Raw genomic sequence first — 19,911 nt, 5'->3', positions numbered from 1 at the left:
TAACAATCAAAACTATCAAATTGCAATCTTCCCAGGAGACTTTCAACAAATCATTAGGAAATGGAATCAACAGATCTGTAAAATAAAGTGTTCCCCAAACATTTGATCAGATTCTCAGAAAGTTGAACTCAAACGGTAAACTATTCTTTGCTGTTTTTGAAATGCTGAAAAAAAACCCCAGCAAGCTGGAATTGCCTCCACACGGCTCTCACAGACCATTCCCCAATACGTGAAATAGGCTTACCTAAGTTTTTTCACGGCCACATGCACTAACATTAACGCAAATCCGGACCAGCTATCAAAGCACAGAACAGAGAAGCTTGAATTACAACACACAGGAGTCTGACTTCATTCTCTGCTCAGGACGCCATTACTCCACTATACATTTACATAGCAAATATTTCTTTGCTGCTATATTAATGTTCTGAATGTCCAGTACAAACCTTTTTAAAGTAATACTGATCTGGCGTGAGATGTGTGTTTCACTACAATTTAACTTTTCTCTACAGTAACACCTAGTGTTCTTGGATTCTACATTAATTGTAGCAGTTGGTGACTGTGGGAAACTCTATATTACATTTTCGTTGCTCAAAGAGATCTCTGCATGTTATTCATCCTAACAAATGAAATGGAATGTGGGCAGCCAATAACTGATAATTAAAACTCTCCTTCCCATCTCCACTGTCTTGCCTGCCTCTCCTTCTCTTTCCCCCCATGAGGATCTAACGTGATACTCAACACGCTGCTGAAAACTGCCAATACTAAGAACACATCTCTAATTTCTGCACCAACACAAGCCACAGTGGCATGACGTTGCATTCACTTCTTCCGCTGACCAATCGTGCAGCTGACTGTTGCCGACACTCGGCAAATGACAGCACAAGAGCAGGACTGAGGCTGGGGGGGGAGGAGGAGGAGGAGGAGGAGGAGGAGGGTAGAAGACTGCAGTAACAGACCCAGGGCCGCGCGGAAACTCACTGAATCAAACGCTGAAGGCTGTGTATGATTGAGCTGCAGAGTCTGACGGACTGTTTGTCGCCAAGATGGGGACAATGAGAGCAAGCGTGCCTGCTATTTTTGTCCGTACGTGTCTGTATTTGCTGCTTGAGTGATACACAGAGAGCCAGAAAGTGATGGAGGAAAAGCATGCCCCGGAGTCTGAGCCAGACACTTAATGAAGCAGCGATTAGTTTTTTCTTCTTTTTTTCCCTGCCCGCCTTGTGTCAGCTAAGATAATTCCTCTGTTAGTCAAGTGAAAGGCTGTGGCTGAGGGGTATTTCTGTGTGATATTGATACATTTTAGAAAATGAATAGCAGCCTTTTCCCCCAGCTGTGTGCTTATGAGCCAAACTGTTGATTTATGGACTGGTTTTTGATCAAAATGGAGCTGTTTGACATTGTTGGCAGATGCTGCTAAGTGATGGAGGAATCATTAGACGTAGCTCAAAGGCTGGTTGGTTGGTGAGGCCTTATGTGTGCTGGTGCCTTCGTCTGGTGTTGTTTTAGTGTGTATTCTGTGTGTTTGGTTGGTTAACAGTTGATTTAAGTGTGCAAAACGGTGTCTGGAGGATTTTATTTAAACCCTCAGCCAGGCTATATTTTAAATTGAAGCACATGCTTAGCTATATTTGTATTATTGTTATGTATTCACATCCTTTACTTAAGGAAAATCACCCGAATTTTTCATTACAAGTAAAAGTACAGAAGTATTATCCACTAAATGTATCACAGGGCTCACGTAGTAGGAGCTAAAAAATTTTTTAAATAAGATTTGTACCGTAATGTGTAATGTTTCTTTTTGTTAAAATGGATTTTTTTAAAATTGGTCAAGAACTGGTATCAAACTCACAGTATTGGCAGCGGTACAGGTATCGAACATTTCTGAACAATACCCAGCGGTGTCGGCGCGGTAGTATGGTCTGCCTACATCACCTATCTAATCTGGGATAGGGGGAAACAACGTTCAGGCTCGTTTGTATTTCTTTAAACAAATCGCAACCGTCCAGGGCGGCGCTTAGCCCCGTTAGCACTGAGAAAGCAAGAGGGGAGGGAGAAGCGCTGGATGTCAGGCTTTATCCCAGCAATGTACATCCGTTGAGCCAGACTAGGCAGTATGTGAAAAATTGATATCATACGTGAAATTAAAACCAGTGTACCGGATGAGCCTGTACACCGCACAGCACTATACAATACAGCTTAGAATACCAGAAGAAGCTAAGGCTACATTTACATTGCTACTGTACGTTTTGGTTTAAAAAGCGAAGTTCAGTAGAAGAACTAATCTCTGTTTCAACTAACATGTCCAAACAGCATATCTCAGGAACATTCTTGTATACTGGGCATGCGCGTGCCGGGGTAAACAGGAGGCAGCATGTAGACTCCGCCCAATGCTGGTAGTTGCCATGGTAACGTTAGTAGCTTAGTCTCAGAGAATGAGATGTCATGACCCAATCAGGCGGCGAAACATTAGCGTCATTTTCGGTGTTTCCAAAGGTCTCCGTTTGCAGCCGTTGAGACTGCAGCACATCCCCGGATTCCAAACCAAAACGGGGTCAGAAGTGTTTTCGACTGTCTCCGGATTAAGGGCTCTGAAATGCCAGAGCAGGGGGAATGAGAGGTGTAAATGTATCAAAAGATATTTGTTTTTAAACCAAAAGGTAGCAATGTAAATGTAGCCTGACACTGCTCTACCACAATCAGCCGTGAGGTCACTCAGAGTTTCCCTAGTTCTATACTGCGGCTCAGTCCTGTCTCAGTAGCAGATCTCACTTCCTTATTACAGTGTAACAACAGAGACTGAAACACGAACAGACCTTCTGATCTTTTTATTCTCACATCCACCCAGGCAGCAGGAGCTGGCCTCCGTCTGCCTTCACCGGTGGCAAACAAAAAAGCGAGACATAAAATAAAAGTCAAAGAGAATGTTGTGGGTCTCAAAGATTTCAGCAAGCGTTTGCTGAACAGGAGATGTGTCAGGGATGAAAAATAACATCAAACCAGGAATCCAGCTGAGGAGGTAATGCAAAATGGAAACCCACTCAGCGAGGATAACACTGCGTCTCAGTAATGGGAAGTCAGGATGTGTTATATAACTAATAAAGGAGAGGAGTGTTGGGTTTCACTTTTTGATTGCATTGTTCAACTCCGGCTCAAGGACTGGCTCGTACAGTAACAGACGCTTTCAAACAGCGCATTCAAACTCTCAATAACAAATGTTTGGTTGTAAAAATCCACACAGTCGCAGCCGAATCCACGATACAGGAATAGTGCAGTGCAGGTTATGACTTTTCAGTTAATTTGACTCTGTATGTGCTTTATTTGTGGCTGGCATTTAGCTGCTACTCTCACCACGTTGACCCGGAGGCTGGGCTAAGTTTAAAGCCTCATTGGTCAAAAGTGCCACATAACCCCTTTGACACAGAATTGCTGCTCTGGCATTTAGCGAGGGCAGATGAGGGTAATGCGGCGTACAGCTCCATACATCATTATGCGGAGGTGTCCAACAGCTGAGCAGAGAGCAGCGAGGTCCAGCCGTATTTCATTAGGCTTCGGGATGCAACAGAGGGCCATATTAACATGCATGGCCACAGGTTGTTGTTGCCCTATCCCTCTTTGTGTGCCAGTATCAGGAGCCCGGCTTCAGTCTGACAGCCTTTGACGGCAGCTTCTTATTAAGCTTTAGCTGTAGTCCAGAGTTGTCCAGTTGTTTTGTTATGACTGCCTGCAGTCACTGAAACCCCTACAATCCATTTCAAATAGCAATTTAATACAAGCCTGATGGATGGTGTGAAGACGAGGCTATTGACAAGAGATGATTAGCAGATAGTCTGGAGATTACTCCCTCGGGATCAGAAGCCATCTCATGTTCTTGTTTGTAAACCTAATGAGTCCTCATCCGAGTTGAGGATGCCTTATTATATATGTATATAACTATTAACTCATAACTGATTAAACAAGGCTGGAAAACAAAGTGACTGGTGGCTTGGGCAGGGTATGGAACTTTTTATGTTTCCGTTGCGCAGACTATTTAGATCTGTCAAGCTTTGTAGTCTTCTTTACTTGTTCTTTGAGCAGTTTACACATTTTCGAAATCAAAAGCTCTCCATTTTTTGTCTGGTATTTCTGCTTTTCTTTATGTTCCTCAAAGTAAGGTTATCAGGAAAGTATCATCTTGGTATCAGACTTTGGGTATCGTATCAGATGTGAAACCATACCCAGCCCTATGGGAAGACAGATCTGTGTGAATATACATGCAGACAGGAAGCTAATTCAGTATGCAAAGGGCTATAACATGAAGTATATTTCCTTGTGACATAGTTTACCAAACAACAACATAATGAAGACTTTGTGAAATTTCTTTTGTTTCTTTGTTGCATCATTAAGATACGAAAAAAAGGGGAAAGGTGGCGTACAGTTGGTTTATGTGAGATTCTAGTTGCTGAATTCAGCTGCTTAAGCTTGAGTGCTTGAGTGGTGAAACTTAACCAGACCTTAAAGTTGTGGCCCGAAATCCAAAACAATGAACTGAAAGACACGAAAACGCTCCGTAGAGCTGAGGCTGAACAGCAGTTGGGTGGTATTTGTCTGTGGGTTTGTCAAAATGTTGTTATAAAAGTATTGATTAGTGCATTTTAAAGATATAAAAATATCTGTTCTTGCAGTTTTGGGAGAAGAATATGTACAATGCACAAGGACAACATCATCTGCCCACCTTGAATACCTTGCAACGGCTTGATAAAGATATGAGATCCTTGAACATTAGTCACTAATTCTTTCTTATCCCTAAGGGACCTTTTTTGGGGGGTGGCTTCTTTGCAATAAATGAATGTGATAACGTTTTTCCCTCACTTTTTCTTTTGAGGTTACATAATCAGCATTCAGAGTATTGGCACTGGTCATTGTGCTGCCAGCACTGTAACCGTATATTACGTCAACCCAGCCTTCCCCTATAGTCTTTATATAGCACGGCATTATATCTGCTGCTGTATGTAAACACCAATTCCCTGAAAAAAAGTTATCTTGTAGCTGCAAGGCAAGCATCGAGGAGGGGAAGCAAAGAGGAGGAATGGAAGGCAATGCAAACGCAGGCCCCTTTTTTTTCTAGGTCTAATCCCTCTTAGTAGGAGAGCGATAAGCGTGTTTTGACTTAGCCCCCAATTTCCTGTTGTTTATGCATCCTTTGCCAAACCACGTGGATCCCAGTACAGTCGGATTATCTTAGTGATGCCAGTTTGGCAGGGCTGCAAATATAGGCCTACCACTGCCTCCTGGCCCAGGTCAAATCATAACAGCGGGGTAGAAAACAAAATGCCTCTGCTTCTGTTTGCCTTCATTTTCCCTCTCTCTATTCATATTTGTGTAAGCATTTGCTCATAGATAGGAATCTGTCAGAGTGTGGTGGCTTTGTTGACGCGTGCCTCTCATTCCTCTCTGGTGCTCATGAGCTCTTTGCCTGCAGGGAAGATGGAGATTGGTGCAATCACAGCTCAGGACGAAGCCTGTTTACCCAGAGAAAAAAAACATCCCAACGTTGAACCAGTGGCATCGCGAGCAGCCAGTTCCTCACTGGTGTGAGAGGAAAAGCCTCTTAATCTTGCTGCAATTTCCCACCAGGGCATTTTTCTGGGTTTCACAGTTAAGAAGGATGTGTTTGTGGTGTGGTGTTCTCGCGGATTTCAGTTAGGTTGTGAAACACTGCGCTTCCTAACACCCTTTTATTCTGATGCAGGACTACATGGAGTCCTCTACATACATTACACATTGCATTTGACGCTGTAAATTCCTAGTGGTTTTTTGTGGTCACACATACCAATCACACTCCTAATAATTCCGATTGACTGCAACTGGGAGTAATTTGTCTTGCACAATTTGACATAGGCAGTGCCTGAATTGGACCAAAAAAGCTGCCAGCTTTTGCATGACATAATCATTCCATGTGTCAAATCTTCAGTGTCTGAAAATGATGTTAAGAATCAGAGGATCTCGATATATAGTCTACTTTGGTATGGGCTGCACGATTAATCGTTATAAAATCACGATCTCGATTCACCCTGTTCACGATTTAATTTTTAAAAAACTTTGATTTTGTTTTGTTGATTTTTAAAAGAAAGTTTTATTTTATTTTTTTAATGACTGATTCTCATTTAATTTTACGAGCCGACTGCATCACAAACGCTACTACTTTCTTCAGTGAGTTTTAAACAGAAATATATAAACATATAAGACTGTATAAAATAGGTTTTAAAGCGCTCCCAAGCGCTGCAGAGCTCTCCCTTCTCTTCATTGAAGCCTCTGTGTTTGCAGGCTTGTGGTGATGCACAAAGTGCTATAGGTACAAAACAAATCTATGTTTGGTACTGCAAATTTGTTTTGTTTTGTCATGGTTCATGTGTGCAATACACATTACACTTCGTGAGAAAAAAATCGTGGCAGAGAATCGTGATATCAATTCTAAGCTAAAAAATCGTGATTCATATTTTTCCCCGAATCGTGCAGGCCTACTTTGGTATAAATATCATCCTATTAACAATACGGCAAGTGCCGGTACACAGTACTGCTGAGTACTGGCCCATTTCAGGCAATGGACACGTGAAGTTTCCAATCACGCTATAATGATGCTCTTTGTTTGGAATTGTGTAGCCCTGTGTAATAGGTTTGAATCCAAAATGTTGCCGTTTTGGCTTGTATTGGTCGTCATTACAGTACACTTAACAAGTTAATGGAAACCTGCGGAGAAAGTCATGTTCTTAAGTTAGATAAGTGATAATGCTCATTTGTTGCTCCATTAACAGCAACAAGAAACGGAAGCTGCTGCAGACTGTAGCTGAAGTAGGCGCACGGCATTACAGCTCCCATGGTTACATAACCTGAGTTGTGATTCCATATGCCCTGCAATGTTGTGCCCACAGCTGAGATGTACATGAGAAAGGACTATGCTGACCACAAGTCAGCTCTTAGCAGGGTCACAACTTCCTAATGGGGCCTAGGGCACAAATGGACCTCAAAGTTTGAAAAAAAATATCTCTGAAATCAAAAATGAAGGGGCATTAATGGCATCATGTACAGCATCTTTACAGCGTTTTGCAATGCAGTTGACATACTTTTGTGTGAACATGACTTCTGTCCCTCGTGGGCCCACACAAGTGATCCGTGAGAGCCTGTAACCTGGACATTGTTACAAGAATACAAAGCCTGGGGCAGTGGCAGATGTTGGCACCACGCAGCCTGTAAGCAGAAGAAAATGCTGACCCAACAGTACATATACTGCAGCAAGAAAAAAACAAAGCGAGCTTTACTGGACTAAAACTCACAAGTGGGGAGCTGAAGGTGGAATGTTTCTGGACAGGGAGGAGAAAAAACAAGAACTATCATCTGCTGCTCGAATTGACATCAGGTTACAGTAGTGAGCCTGGGATCTAAGTCACAGTGTCAGTAGTCTCGCTTTGACCTTCCTCCACAGCGCTGCGGAGGAGGGTCTGGCTAGTCCACACAGCATTCTGGGATGGGAGAAAAACGTGCTCTGGTTTATTGGCATTTCTTTAAACCAATCACAATTGTCTTGGGCGCCGCTAAGCACCGGACACAATGACGGTGCCTCTGCAAAATAGCCTCAGGAAGGAACTTGTTTTGGTGGAACATGTACGCTCATAAGTTGTGTCGTGAAACAGAAAACTCAGCAACAGATAGTCTAGCTAGCTGTCTGGATTTACCCTGCAGAGATCTGAGGAGCAGTTAACCATAGTCCTCATGAATCCACCAGAGTTTAGAAAGCCAACACAAAGAAAGAGGAAGGAAACGGACATCCGGCCGAAAATTAGGGACATCTGGCGGAGTTTCAGGCGGCACCTGGACAATCCCAGAAATGAAACGTTGTCGATATAGACTAGTGTCAGTGACAGTTTACCTCAATGAGCTCTGTAACTGTTAGCATTCCCATGAGAAGACAGTCCATTTCTACTGTTATAGACCCAGTAGTTACAAGAGGATTCAGTTTCTTACATTCTTATGTAGTTGTTATTTTTCTAACCATTATAATCACAATGGTAGCAAATAATGTGGGCAGTTAGATTTGTTTCCTTGTCTCATCACATTTCAAACTTTTGGGCCTTCACTGAGTGATCAAAGTTTATATCACAATTGTCTTTGAAAAACAGTGAGGTGGCATAATGAAGATTATTACACAACTTTGTTGTATACTTGATTCTGATTGGTCAATTATGGCGTTCTATGGCCTGTTATTTTTGTATAACAGACCATTACTGTGGATGGTGTTCTAATCATAGGAGGACCATTTTTAAATTGATAAAATTGTTTTTAAATCAATATTTGTGCTCATACAGGGCTCATAGCTGGATCAGCGGATCACAAAGGGAGAAAGAGGATGGAGGAAACAGGATCGCTAACAGCGCTAATGGCACCAGTGCAAACAAAGCATTAGTTAACTCCGGGGTGCGATCTGTGAAAAAAGCAGGGGGGGGGGGGGGTTGATCATGCATAACAAAACAAAACATGCAATAATTAAATCCCCCTTGCAATACCATGGATATAGTGCCACGCATGCCAAACACTTAAATATGCACTTCAATATTCAATGGAAAACAGTGCTTTCAAGTCGGAGAGCGGGGTTCACTTTGCGGTGAAAAAAATACTTTCACCCAGGAAACACTTGTTTGTTCCTCGGGAGTGTCTTAATCCAAACCACAATCTTTTTCCTAACCTTAACTAGTCAATTTGGTGACTAAACTTAAGTGTTATCACCGCATGACGCTCACTTTTTCTGGCTAAACTCCACTACCAATGGCCCCTAAAAGGACCGTCATCTGGCGGTGCCTGTACCTGGTTCACAGTCACCTTTTGGCGGCCAAACAACCGCTGGTAGCCGGCGTCACAGAGCTCTGTAGCGACTAAATACAACCAGCAACTGCCGCTCTGATTTTATCGTTCTATAGCACTCATGTTACAGTTTACTTAGTTTGAAATACTTCTATTTTAGGTATATAATGGTCTTTTGGTGAAGTAGCGTTGACCACTTTGGGGGGGGGGGGGGGGGATACATGTTGTCCCCACCGGAGGATAAAAATAATTCAGCAGAGGCAGGGATATGTAGACCAGAAAGGGGGGAAATCCCACGCATCCCCCCGAAAACTCGCACTCTGGTTAGCTCCATAGTTGGCTCACTCACCGGGGCGACCTGGTATCCACCGAAGAGCCGTGCTCATCAGCGGTAAAGTTAACCGTCACGACGGAGACACAGGCGTCATTGGCAGTTAACCTCTGTATGAGTAGCTGAGTAATAAGCGGGAGTTAGCTCCGTTGGTAGCTAAGCGTATGGGGCTCTGGATACGTCACCCTGTGTATTGTTGTGATTGGTCGTAGTGTTATCCAATTGCATGCAGTGAGATTTTCAAGTGCATGCTTGGTGCCGCCCCTCGAGTTGGGCCATTTTCATTACTCAATGCCAGACCCTTAAAGGGGTGGTTCAGAATTTTGGACATAGGACCTCATTTCCAAGTTAGCCAGTGTGTTATTTATCAGTGGAGACAGTTTTCATCCAGTCCTTCCAGTTGCAGAGTTCGCTGGTGCTAGGCTAGCGCAAGTCAACAGTATCTGCTAGCCTGCCATTAAAAGCAGTCTTACACACTCCACAGTACACCCGAGGCAAATAAATTATAACGCCAGACTATCGATGTAAATGTCTGTTGATAAAATAATGTTAGAAATAAATCTACCCTTGGATCTCAATGATCGCATTACATTTTGAGGGACTAGTTTCTCAGCAGCGGCGGAATTTTACTTAGCTCCGGTTAGTAGTACTGCGCCATAAAGTAAACAGAGATGCGCACTACAGTCGGGACACCTAGTAGCTGCTGGCTTGGACATCAAGATACCGGCGGAGACTCTACTCAACTGGCAAATGTGTAGTGATCATTTTAGACCAGACGACTTTGAAAACCCCCACAATCTAAAGGACCACAAGTCACTGACGAATGCGGTTCCATCCATCTTTCTCGATGCACCAACAGCTATGAACAGGTAATAACTTTAGGTAGGCTACTCTAGCTAATAAAGCTAGCCCCTTTCATAACGTCAGCCTAACTGCTACTGATAGATTGAGACTGACAACGTTAGCGGAACGTTACTGTTCAATGCGTTGTGGAGAGTGACAACGTTAGCTAACATTATAACTACACTCTTGGTAGATACCTGGCTGGGCTAACTGCTAACTTTAGGTAATTGCTGACAGAAACGTCATGTAAGCTCGGACAGTTTACATGCAAATTGCTAGCCCGTGTGCTTTCATGCACCGGTAACGTTATGTGAGTTATAGCCTGGCAGAGTGGAGTTAGTTGGAGCTCACAGCGGCAGGTAAATAAACTTGTGTGATTGTCATGGAAACCGGCTTTCTCGGTAGCCTAGGTAATATCACTCCGCCGCTGCTGTAGCCTGTGCTACCAACTACATGGAACAAAGTATAACTATTGCAATGCGACGCAAGGGTAGTTTTAATTCTAACATTATTTTATCAACAGACATTTACATCGATAGTCTGACGTTATAATTTATTTGCCTCGGGTGTACTGTGGAGTGTGTAAGACTGCTTTTAATGGCAGGCTAGCAGTTACTGTTGACTTGCGCTAGCCTAGCACCAGCGAACTCTGCAACTGGAAGGACTGGATGAAAACTGTTGAAAACTGCCTCCACTGATAAAAAACACACTGGCTAACTTGGAAATTAGGTGCTATGTCCAAAATTCTGAACCACCCCTTTAATCTTAGGGATTTGGGTCCCTGGATCCTGGATTTCCAGGCGAATGCACAACAGCAAATAAGTTACTTTTGTGAGTTCAGTCTGCGTTTAAAAAGTTCTCCGTAAATAAATTTGTATTTGATTGAATGCTGCTATAAAAAGGCATGAATGAACTGCACACATGAACATTGATGTACTGTTCTCACACACACACACACACACACACACACACACACACACACACACACACACAGAGAGTCATTCTGTTTACCCATCTCCGTTTCCATCTTTCTTTCTAAGACACGGGGATTTTGTTCCTTCCTTTTCATTTGATCTCTGACACACGCAAACAAACATATTCTGTTTTGATGCTGTATGGCCTTGTAGCTCAGTGAAACAGAGCTAGAAGAAGGGCTTCTGCTCCACTGACGAGACAGTAATTAGTACCAACTCCTAAGGGAGTGGAGATAGACTTCACACAGCTTGAATCTCTCTCTCTCTCTGTGTCTCTGTGTCTGTCCCTCTCTCTCGTCCTCCACAGCCATTAACAGCAGTTCTCACTCATTCTCCAACCTTATTGTGTGGCAGCCACAAACCGATTCCTCAAAATAGTCATTAGCACAATCTGGCATATCCAGCTAACTTTGTCTGCCTTTCTTCAGCTTTGTGAAAACTTCCATTACATACAGTTCTGTAAGGAAAACCTTACCTTAAAACCTAAGGTAGAAAAATCAATAAAGAAAAGAACTGCAGTCCTTTAAGGGCTTTTATTTAGTTTTGGTGAATATATTTGTAAAATAAGGGTCAGTGAGTGTGTTTCTTTTAGACTAAATAGACTTTGGGGAACACTTCTGTGAAGCAGAACATAATTTCTTGTGGTGTTTATTCACAGCTCAGCCTACTCTGTTTGCGTCCTCATCCGGACTGTTTGGGTTTGTTCGATATCGGAAATACACACACACACACACACACACACACACACACACACACACACACACACACACAGTGATGGACAGCATTTCCATGGAGATGTGCATTTTCATTAGCCAGTTAGACACTATGTCATGTGTGCTGCTTTGGTCCATCAGGGGATGGGCACTTGGGTGAAATGGCCAGAAAGATTCTGTTCGCTTCAGCAGTTTCGCTGGAATGATTGAAAGTGTGTGCGAGGGAGCGGAGTGCTGGGAATCTTGTATTGCTGTTTCAGGACTTTTTTCAGACTACAGATACTAGATTGTGTTTCAGCAGCCATTTTCCCTTGTTTTGTACTCAAGTTTTTACCAGAGCACCCAACTATAATCTTGTTTTTATTTTATTATGTGTCTGTGTGTTAGTGTATTTGTGCATTCTGTGTGTATACAAGTGAGTATGAGAACATATGTAAGTGGAGAGACCTGCTGCTGAGTGTTTGGGGATTACCTGCTCAGATTAGCCCAGTGAACGCATTTATAAACCCAAACCCAGGATCTTGTTATCCTTTTAATAAGCTTTGAGGAGTTGTCGTAGGCAGATTTGATTTGACCTAGCTCCGCCAGCCTTTACCTTTTGATACTCTTTACATAAGCAGTCTACTTTTAAAACCATTTCCTGCGAAAGACGGTGAGCTAGGAATGTCGTTTTAATTTAGAAATGCTGTTTTGCAAACGCTACAATTTGAATTGATTGTATGAAGACTATATACACTGTAGAGACAATGATAATTCCATTAATTAATAATACTAATTTACACATGTAAATGTGAATAGTGAACATGTCAATAGCCATTCACAGTGAATGGCTATTGCAGAAAAAAAAGGGATTTGATTTGGGTGCCTGGGTAGCTCACCTGGTAGAGCAGGCGCACATATATAGGGGTTTACTCCTCAACGCAGCAGCCACAGGTTCGACCCTGCCCTGTGGCCCTTTGCTGCATGTCATTCCCCCTCTCTCTCCCCTTTCATGTCTTCAGCTGTCCTGTATAAAAAATAAAGGCCTAAAATGCCCAAAAAATAATATGATTTCATGAATTTTGGAAGGGGAACCCTAACCCTAGTAAGAAAGAAGTTAGCTTACCAGACCTCTGTAGACCGCTCCTCATGTCCACTTCACGCTAGCATTTTTAAGCTATATTACCTGCTGCTAGCATAAATCATTCAAATCTTTTGGTTTGTTCCATTTGAACTCGGAAGTCGTAACTTACGAGTTCCCAGTCGGAACTTTTAAGCGAAACGCCCAGTGAAGTCGGATTTCTGACTCGGAAAGTCAGAGAACCTCACAGTACCCCAAGCAAAGCCTCAAAATCCAACATGTCTGCTCTGTGCATCAACAGTAGAGAAAGCTGTAGTAAAATACAGTTGAATAGCACCTCTGTCTTATTTGTGTCTCATTAAACCAGTCGTACACACAGTACTGTCCAACTTCTAGCTGTGGACATGTTGCTACGCTGTTTGTATACACAAAAAACAGTGTAATGTGTTATCAACTGGTATTGCTAACAATGGCTAACCTGGCTAGCGCACACCCCACTCTGAAATAAAGTTTTTTTTGACTTGTTTTACTGGAACATGGTCAACTCGGGTGTATCGTAATTCCCAGCTCCGACTTCCGAGTTAAATGGAACGCAGCATTTAATAGAACTCTTGGTTGTCCAGTTGCATTGTGGGTAATGTAGACGCCAGGTTTTGAGAAAGAACAAGAATGCATGGAATAAAAAAAGATGATATCGCTGGTTCTGCTGCATCTATTTTGATCCTTTTTTAACTGTCCAACTTAGGTTCCAGATGTTCTAGCAGTGCAATGCTCAATCGGTTGAGTACTCCTCAGTCCAAAAGTATTGAGCTCCAAAGTTTAGGAACCATGATGTCACGATTTGATTTTCGTTTTGTTTAGACCCCAAGGCAGATTCAGACACTGGCACACTGGATTTGGAGTACAAAGTTTTTATTTGGCATAAGCCGAACTTGGTACTTGCACTTGTACGTGGATAGTGAAATGGCGGGGTGGCTATCCTGGTGGAAGCAGATGGCGTCTGGTGGTGGGGTACTGGTGCTGGCTGGTGAGTATCCGCAACAGATCAAAATACGTTTCTTCACTGGAGTTTAAGGGCCTGGAGAGGTACCACATATGAGAGCCCAGTTTATTATACTTAGTTTGATGGTTGATGGGAATCAGGTGTGCCAGGTAGTGATTGCTGAGCCACGCCCCTGCTGAGAAGCGCACACACACACACACACACACACACACACACACACACACACACACAGTAGATCTCTAATGTCGATGGGTGTCTGCTAAGACAGGTGAAAAGAGTGTTACAGTAGTCTAGACAGGATTAAATGAAAGCATACATATTCATATGCAACATTTTCACCATGACAGACTGCTATACATTTGCCCCAACATTTGTTCTTCCGGTTTACTGAGATTTCGTATCCTGCAAGGTCTTAACTCGTGTTGTCCTCCTCCAATACTCCCCTGCTTCATCCCTTTTTACTGTAGAGAGACTCTGCACTGAGCGAGAAGAGCAGTGCTAATAAATTCACCCTTAACAAGGGTGTGATTAGCCTATCGATTCTTTCTCCCACCTTCCTTGAAAAATTGTCTCGCACGATTACATTTCTGTGACACAGCACAATTACATCAACAACCTCAGATGCGAATAAGCTTTGATTGGCCTGCCTTTGAACGTAACATTTCCCACTGTGTATATGTATTCACAATGACATTGGCACATACAATAGTTTTCAGTCTCGCAAACATAACATGAATTTGGTTTTATTGTCCCCCTACAGACTGAAGCAGAAGTCACAGTCGGTGGATATTGCCAGTCAAGGTTTCTCCCCGACTCTGGTGCCAGCCTCACCCCTCAACAGGGCTTCACCACCTGTTGCCAAGACAACGACCGCCTTCGCCGTGCAGGAGTACAACACTACCAACTCCCAGCGCCGCAGCCAGTGCGGGGAGCTGAAGAGAGGCTACACCATAGGTAAATGACACAGAGACAGAGGGTATTTTTCTTCATCAATGCATACAATTATCCCAAACATCAATTTCCCAGCTGGTCAAGGAATTCAAACCAACAACCTTCAGTTACATTTCTCCAAACTCTAGGCTAACTAATAATTCAATGAAACGTCATGTAAAAGCATCCATGAACTCATGTTGTAAACATGTTTTTTTTTTTGCCTAAAATACATTATTAAAGGGCAACTTTGTTTTCAACCTGGATCCTGGTTTCCTATGTTTTTGTGTCCTAGTGACTGATGGGGAAACTTAAATCTTTGAAATTGGTCCAGTATTAACCGAGATCTCTACCGTCGGCAGCGGCGAAACAAGCTACAATCTAGTGTTAATCCCATGGCAATGGTCCACCTCCAATTTACGTTCACTTAAAGTGCTTGTTTTTACCACTGACAGGCTCAGATGATTATTCTAAGTGTCTGACAAAAAGGTCTATCTCTGTAGGCATCCTTTCCATTATGTTGTCAAAGAGTAAGATCCTTTTAGTTTAACATGAAACATCCCTGGAATCACTATCGCCAAACCCACCTGCACATTTGCCCTATGTGATTGCTGGTTGCAGTGGTCTCACTCAATACTGGACCAATTCCAAAGATTTTGTTCACATTAGTCACTTAGACACCAACACTTGGGGAAAAGGGTCCAGGTTGAAAAAAGAAATTACTCATTAAAGTGGCTATATGTAACTTTCAGTTTGTGTTGATTCTAGCGCCCGCTTTGGACAAAAGCTGTAGTGTTTTTACCACACCTGCTGTCGTAAAGATGTTTTCTGTATTACTGAGTTAGCGTTAAGGGGAGGTCATATACTTTCGTTGCGATCAATGTTTTGCTCAGACAAAAAATCATTCATGTACAATAAGAGAATATGTTACAGATGCATCGTTGCATTTCAAGTGTTGCATATGGTAACTTAGTCTACTCTGGATGTCTCGTGAGCTAAACCGGGTATCACTGTCACTGGGTCACCAGCCAAAGCATTAACAGATTGTTGTAGCAACTAACGTAATAATAACTTATATTAATATAGCGTATTTCATGAAACATAAAGATACTTTACACAAGTACAAGGCGACAAGGGAAAATAAAATAGTAGACTAACACAAACACAGACTAATGAGGAATAAAACCTCTGCACTAAATGGAAGGGGGACCTAATTTAATGTCAGCTACTGACGTACAACCACATCGCGCATTATAAAGTTATTGTATGAATGAAATAGACATATTACATACCTGAGGGACAATCCTGGGACGTTTTTGAATCATTTCCAATCCCGTACTTGTCTCCATCTGTTGAAAGCCCGACCGAGTGTGACTCACGTTATCGCCCGTTGTCTTTCACTTTCCCTTTTAGCTTTTAGTTGTTCTTCGTTTAATTTCCTTTTTTCTACAGCATAACTACAGCAGATAACCTTTAAAATAACATTACAATACAATTAGACCTACGGTATATAAAGACATTTCCGGCTTCCTTTTCCCTGGCTCAAAAGGCTGGATAACACAGGCTTTTCCGGTGTAACAAAGAAATCTGTGACCCGTCAGAATGTGTGCTCTGTAGCGCCGTCTACCTGCCGTAAATTACTCGGTGACTTCGCGGGAAAAATCGGACCCAGGCAGAGGCATTGATAAAAACTACATTAAAATGGCGTTCTTTTCACTGTTAGTCTTGTTTGCTGTTACAGGTCATTTATGATCATTGTATGAAAAATGACAGAGCTTCAGAAACATAAAAAGATACATATAGTCACTTTAAATAAATGTAACCTTTTCATCATATCAGCCCTGCTACATTCTCAGTGTATTTATTAATATATTTAGAGTGTATTTATTAATATATTTAGTTAGATTTTGATGTCCAGTTATTATGTTATCCAACACTTATAACATTATCAATGACTACTGAGCTTCTGGGGAAGGGCTTGTTGTTATTCTGCGTGTGTATGTGGGTGTGGAGATATTTGAAGTTCAGGTACTCTCTGAACTGTTGACACAAACTTCTTAATCTAGCAAACTTCACCGTGTCACATCCACGGCGGGCTCTCCCCGTTTCTCACCTTCTAATTCATTTCCTGCCAACAAATTATAATTACGTGACTGTGAGACTTATTCCTGTAATGAATCCTTTTTTGGGTGTGTGTGTGTGTGTGTGTGTGTGTGTGTGTGGTGGGGGGCTCTATTTCTGTGTTGGAGGGTAGGTTGCTACTGTGAGAGTAATTACACTTCAGGGATCTGACTCTTCACAGATGGTGAAATGAAGTCTGAGCTAAACTATGAAGGTAAATATGGTGCAAAAAGGGAGAGCTTGTAGAATACAATGTGAGAACTTGCAGAACAAAAAATCTGAACTTGTATGTTAAAATTTGCACTTGTCAAAAATTTTATTTGCACTTGTAAAAATAAAATTTGCACTTGTAAAAAATATTCACACACATGTGATCTGAATTTGAAGTCATACAAAGAAAAAAAACATGAGAGCTTGTAAAAAAAATCTGAACTTGTAAGTTGAAATTTGCACTTGTAGAAAATGTTCACACACCTGTATTCTGAATGTGAAGTTACAGAAAAAATATTCACAAATGTGTAGATTGATATTTACATGAACACAATGACAGCTGCAAACTTATAATGCAGCATTTACTCGTATACTTTTTTTTTTTACTCTGGTTCATTTTCCATCACAACCACAACTCAGTGATTACAACCTCTGGAATCTGTCACTGCAACTTCACATATGTGCTCTCTCGCATCACAAAGTGGCCAATCTGCGCACCTCGACTTTCACAACAGTCTTGACGATACATTTAGTGCAAAACTAATTTGTACCTGTGGACTTAGGCTGTGGAGCTCTGAGATAACAGAACGGGAAAAGCCTTCTTATATACAGTCTATGGGAAAAGCAGGGTTTCTATCGCCAGATGAGGGACAACTCTGTCCGGCTTATTTATGTAGCATGGAAACTTGGTGGAATAGCATGCTAGCGTTAGCTAACTAGCAGCCAGCCCGCTTCTAAATAAATACCTTTTAATTATCTAAACATTTTTAACAGTCAAACTAAAACACTGGCGGTGAGCTCCACGGCCTGCAGCCAGACAGAGTTGTCCCTCATCTGGCGATAGAAACCCTGATTTTCCCATAGACTGTATATAAGAAGGCTTTTCCCGTTCTGTTATCTCAGAGCTCCACAGCCTAAGTCCACAGGTACAAATTAGCTTTGCACAAAAAAAAGTATACGAGTAAATGTTGCATTATAAGTTTGCAGCTGTCATTGTGTTCAATCTACACATTTGTGAATATTTTTTCTGTAACTTCACATTCAGAATACAGGTGTGTGAACATTTTCTACAAGTGCAAATTTCAACTTGAACTTCAAGTTCAGATTTTTTTTACAAGCTCTCGTGTTTTTTTTCTTTGTATGACTTCAAATTCAGATCACATGTGTGTGAATATTTTTTACAAGTGCAAATTTTATTTTTACAAGTGCAAATTTTATTTTTACAAGTGCAAATAAAATTTTTACAAGTGCAAATTTTAACATACAAGTTCAGATTTTTTGTTCTGCAAGTTCTCACATTGTATTCTACAAGCTCTCCCTTTTTGCACCATATTTACCTTCATACTAAACTAACTCCAAACTCATAAGTGCGTCTCTTTTTGCTTCGTTGACGTGATTCAGTTTGCAAGCTGCTCGGGTCAAGGTTAGAAAGAGGGAGCGTGTAGGGAAAAGGTACACAAACAGGACTCTGCTGAACCACTGCAGGTAATCTGCAAGATCTTTATTTTGACAGATTCCTTTTATATTTGTGGCGACATCTTTTGGTGCTTGTTGTTGAGCTGTTCCTTTTCCCCCCCCTACTGTATTTCCTCGATGTAATGCATTCCACAAACATACTGCTGTTGCAGGACTTTTTTTCTTCTTCGGTGTACTAGATTCATTGATTTTCATTGATGACATTTGATTTTAAGGACATATATATATATATATATATATATATATATATATATATATATATATATATACCATATATATATATAACATATATGTATGTATATATATGTGTGGTGTATATATATATATATATATATATATATATATATATATATATATATATATATATATATGTGTATATATGTATATATATATATGTGTATATATATGTGATATGTGTGTATATATATATATATATATGTATATATATGTATATATGTGTATATATATATATATATATATATATATATATATATATATATATATATATATATATATATATATATATATATATATATATATATATATATGTATATATATATATATATATATATATGTGTGTGTATATATATATATGTGTGTGTGTGTGTGTATGTGTATATATATATGACTGTTTTACATACCGGCTTAATGATATATTGGAAACTGGATGATGACAATTGTAAAAACAGCTAAACAAAGGGAGGGTCGGCAATGAGAAAGAATATGAGGGTGTGAAACAAAGGAATGAACGAAGCACATAGTAGAAGGCAAGAAAGCAAAAAAAAAGTTATTAGGAGAGTCAAAATATAGTTCAAAGTCACACAATGTCCCTCATGATAAATACCTTGGACAACAGAGGGAGTGTTGACATTTGAATACGTCCTTGTCTGGCACTTATTAACACCTGCCAGGGGGGAGAACATTGACTGTTTGCCTATTAGTTAGCTCGCTCTGTAGTGCTGTAAGGAGAGACGATGTGTGGCCATGATTTCCATGTTTACTGCTACTGTATCTGGATGCTATCACCTTATTTGGTTCATTTAGTCCGTCTAAAGATGATACATTGTTGCCTTTGGGTCTGTGTTCAGTGACGTGTTACAAACGAACCAAGAGGTGTAAACAATAAGTGCTCATTCATTGGACAAGACGGTCCAATGTCCACTGATGTCATCCTGCATTATTAGCACTATATGTGCCCACATAGGGAAATCAAATTCTGGCAGCCCTTTTCCTCTAATGTGTCTGTTTATGTTCTCTAATGTCCCAAAGACTTCATGAAGAAATACGTGATTATTAGCATTATTAGATGAGACTGCAACTGGACCGAATATGTCATAAATAATAATGTAAATGGGACAAAAGAAGGCCGGTAGTTAGTGTTTCAGTAATTCCTTTTTTTTTTTTTTTTTTTAAACTAG

General features: G+C 41.1%; 1 protein-coding gene across 5 annotated transcripts in view; it reads left to right on the top strand.

The window, feature by feature from the left end:
• oxr1a (oxidation resistance 1a) overlaps nucleotides 1–19,911 on the top strand; it is a 251,348-nt gene that overhangs the window by 98,285 nt on the left and 133,152 nt on the right. For 3 of the 5 annotated variants that reach the window (XM_031322650.2, XM_036006176.1, XM_031322649.2), the window contains one exon: nucleotides 14,517–14,710. In XM_031322650.2, the coding sequence (XP_031178510.1) occupies nucleotides 14,517–14,710 (194 nt within the window). Of the gene's footprint in view, nucleotides 1–14,472; nucleotides 14,711–19,911 lie in introns of those variants that run through there. The other 2 variants (XM_031322653.2, XM_031322647.2) reach the window with 1 other exon arrangement.

This window comes from Sander lucioperca, chromosome 10 (assembly GCF_008315115.2).
Source record: "Sander lucioperca isolate FBNREF2018 chromosome 10, SLUC_FBN_1.2, whole genome shotgun sequence".
Lineage (NCBI taxonomy): Eukaryota > Metazoa > Chordata > Actinopteri > Perciformes > Percidae > Sander > Sander lucioperca.
Note: the sequence above shows the minus strand (reverse complement) of the source record. Positions and strands in the feature narration are given on the sequence as shown.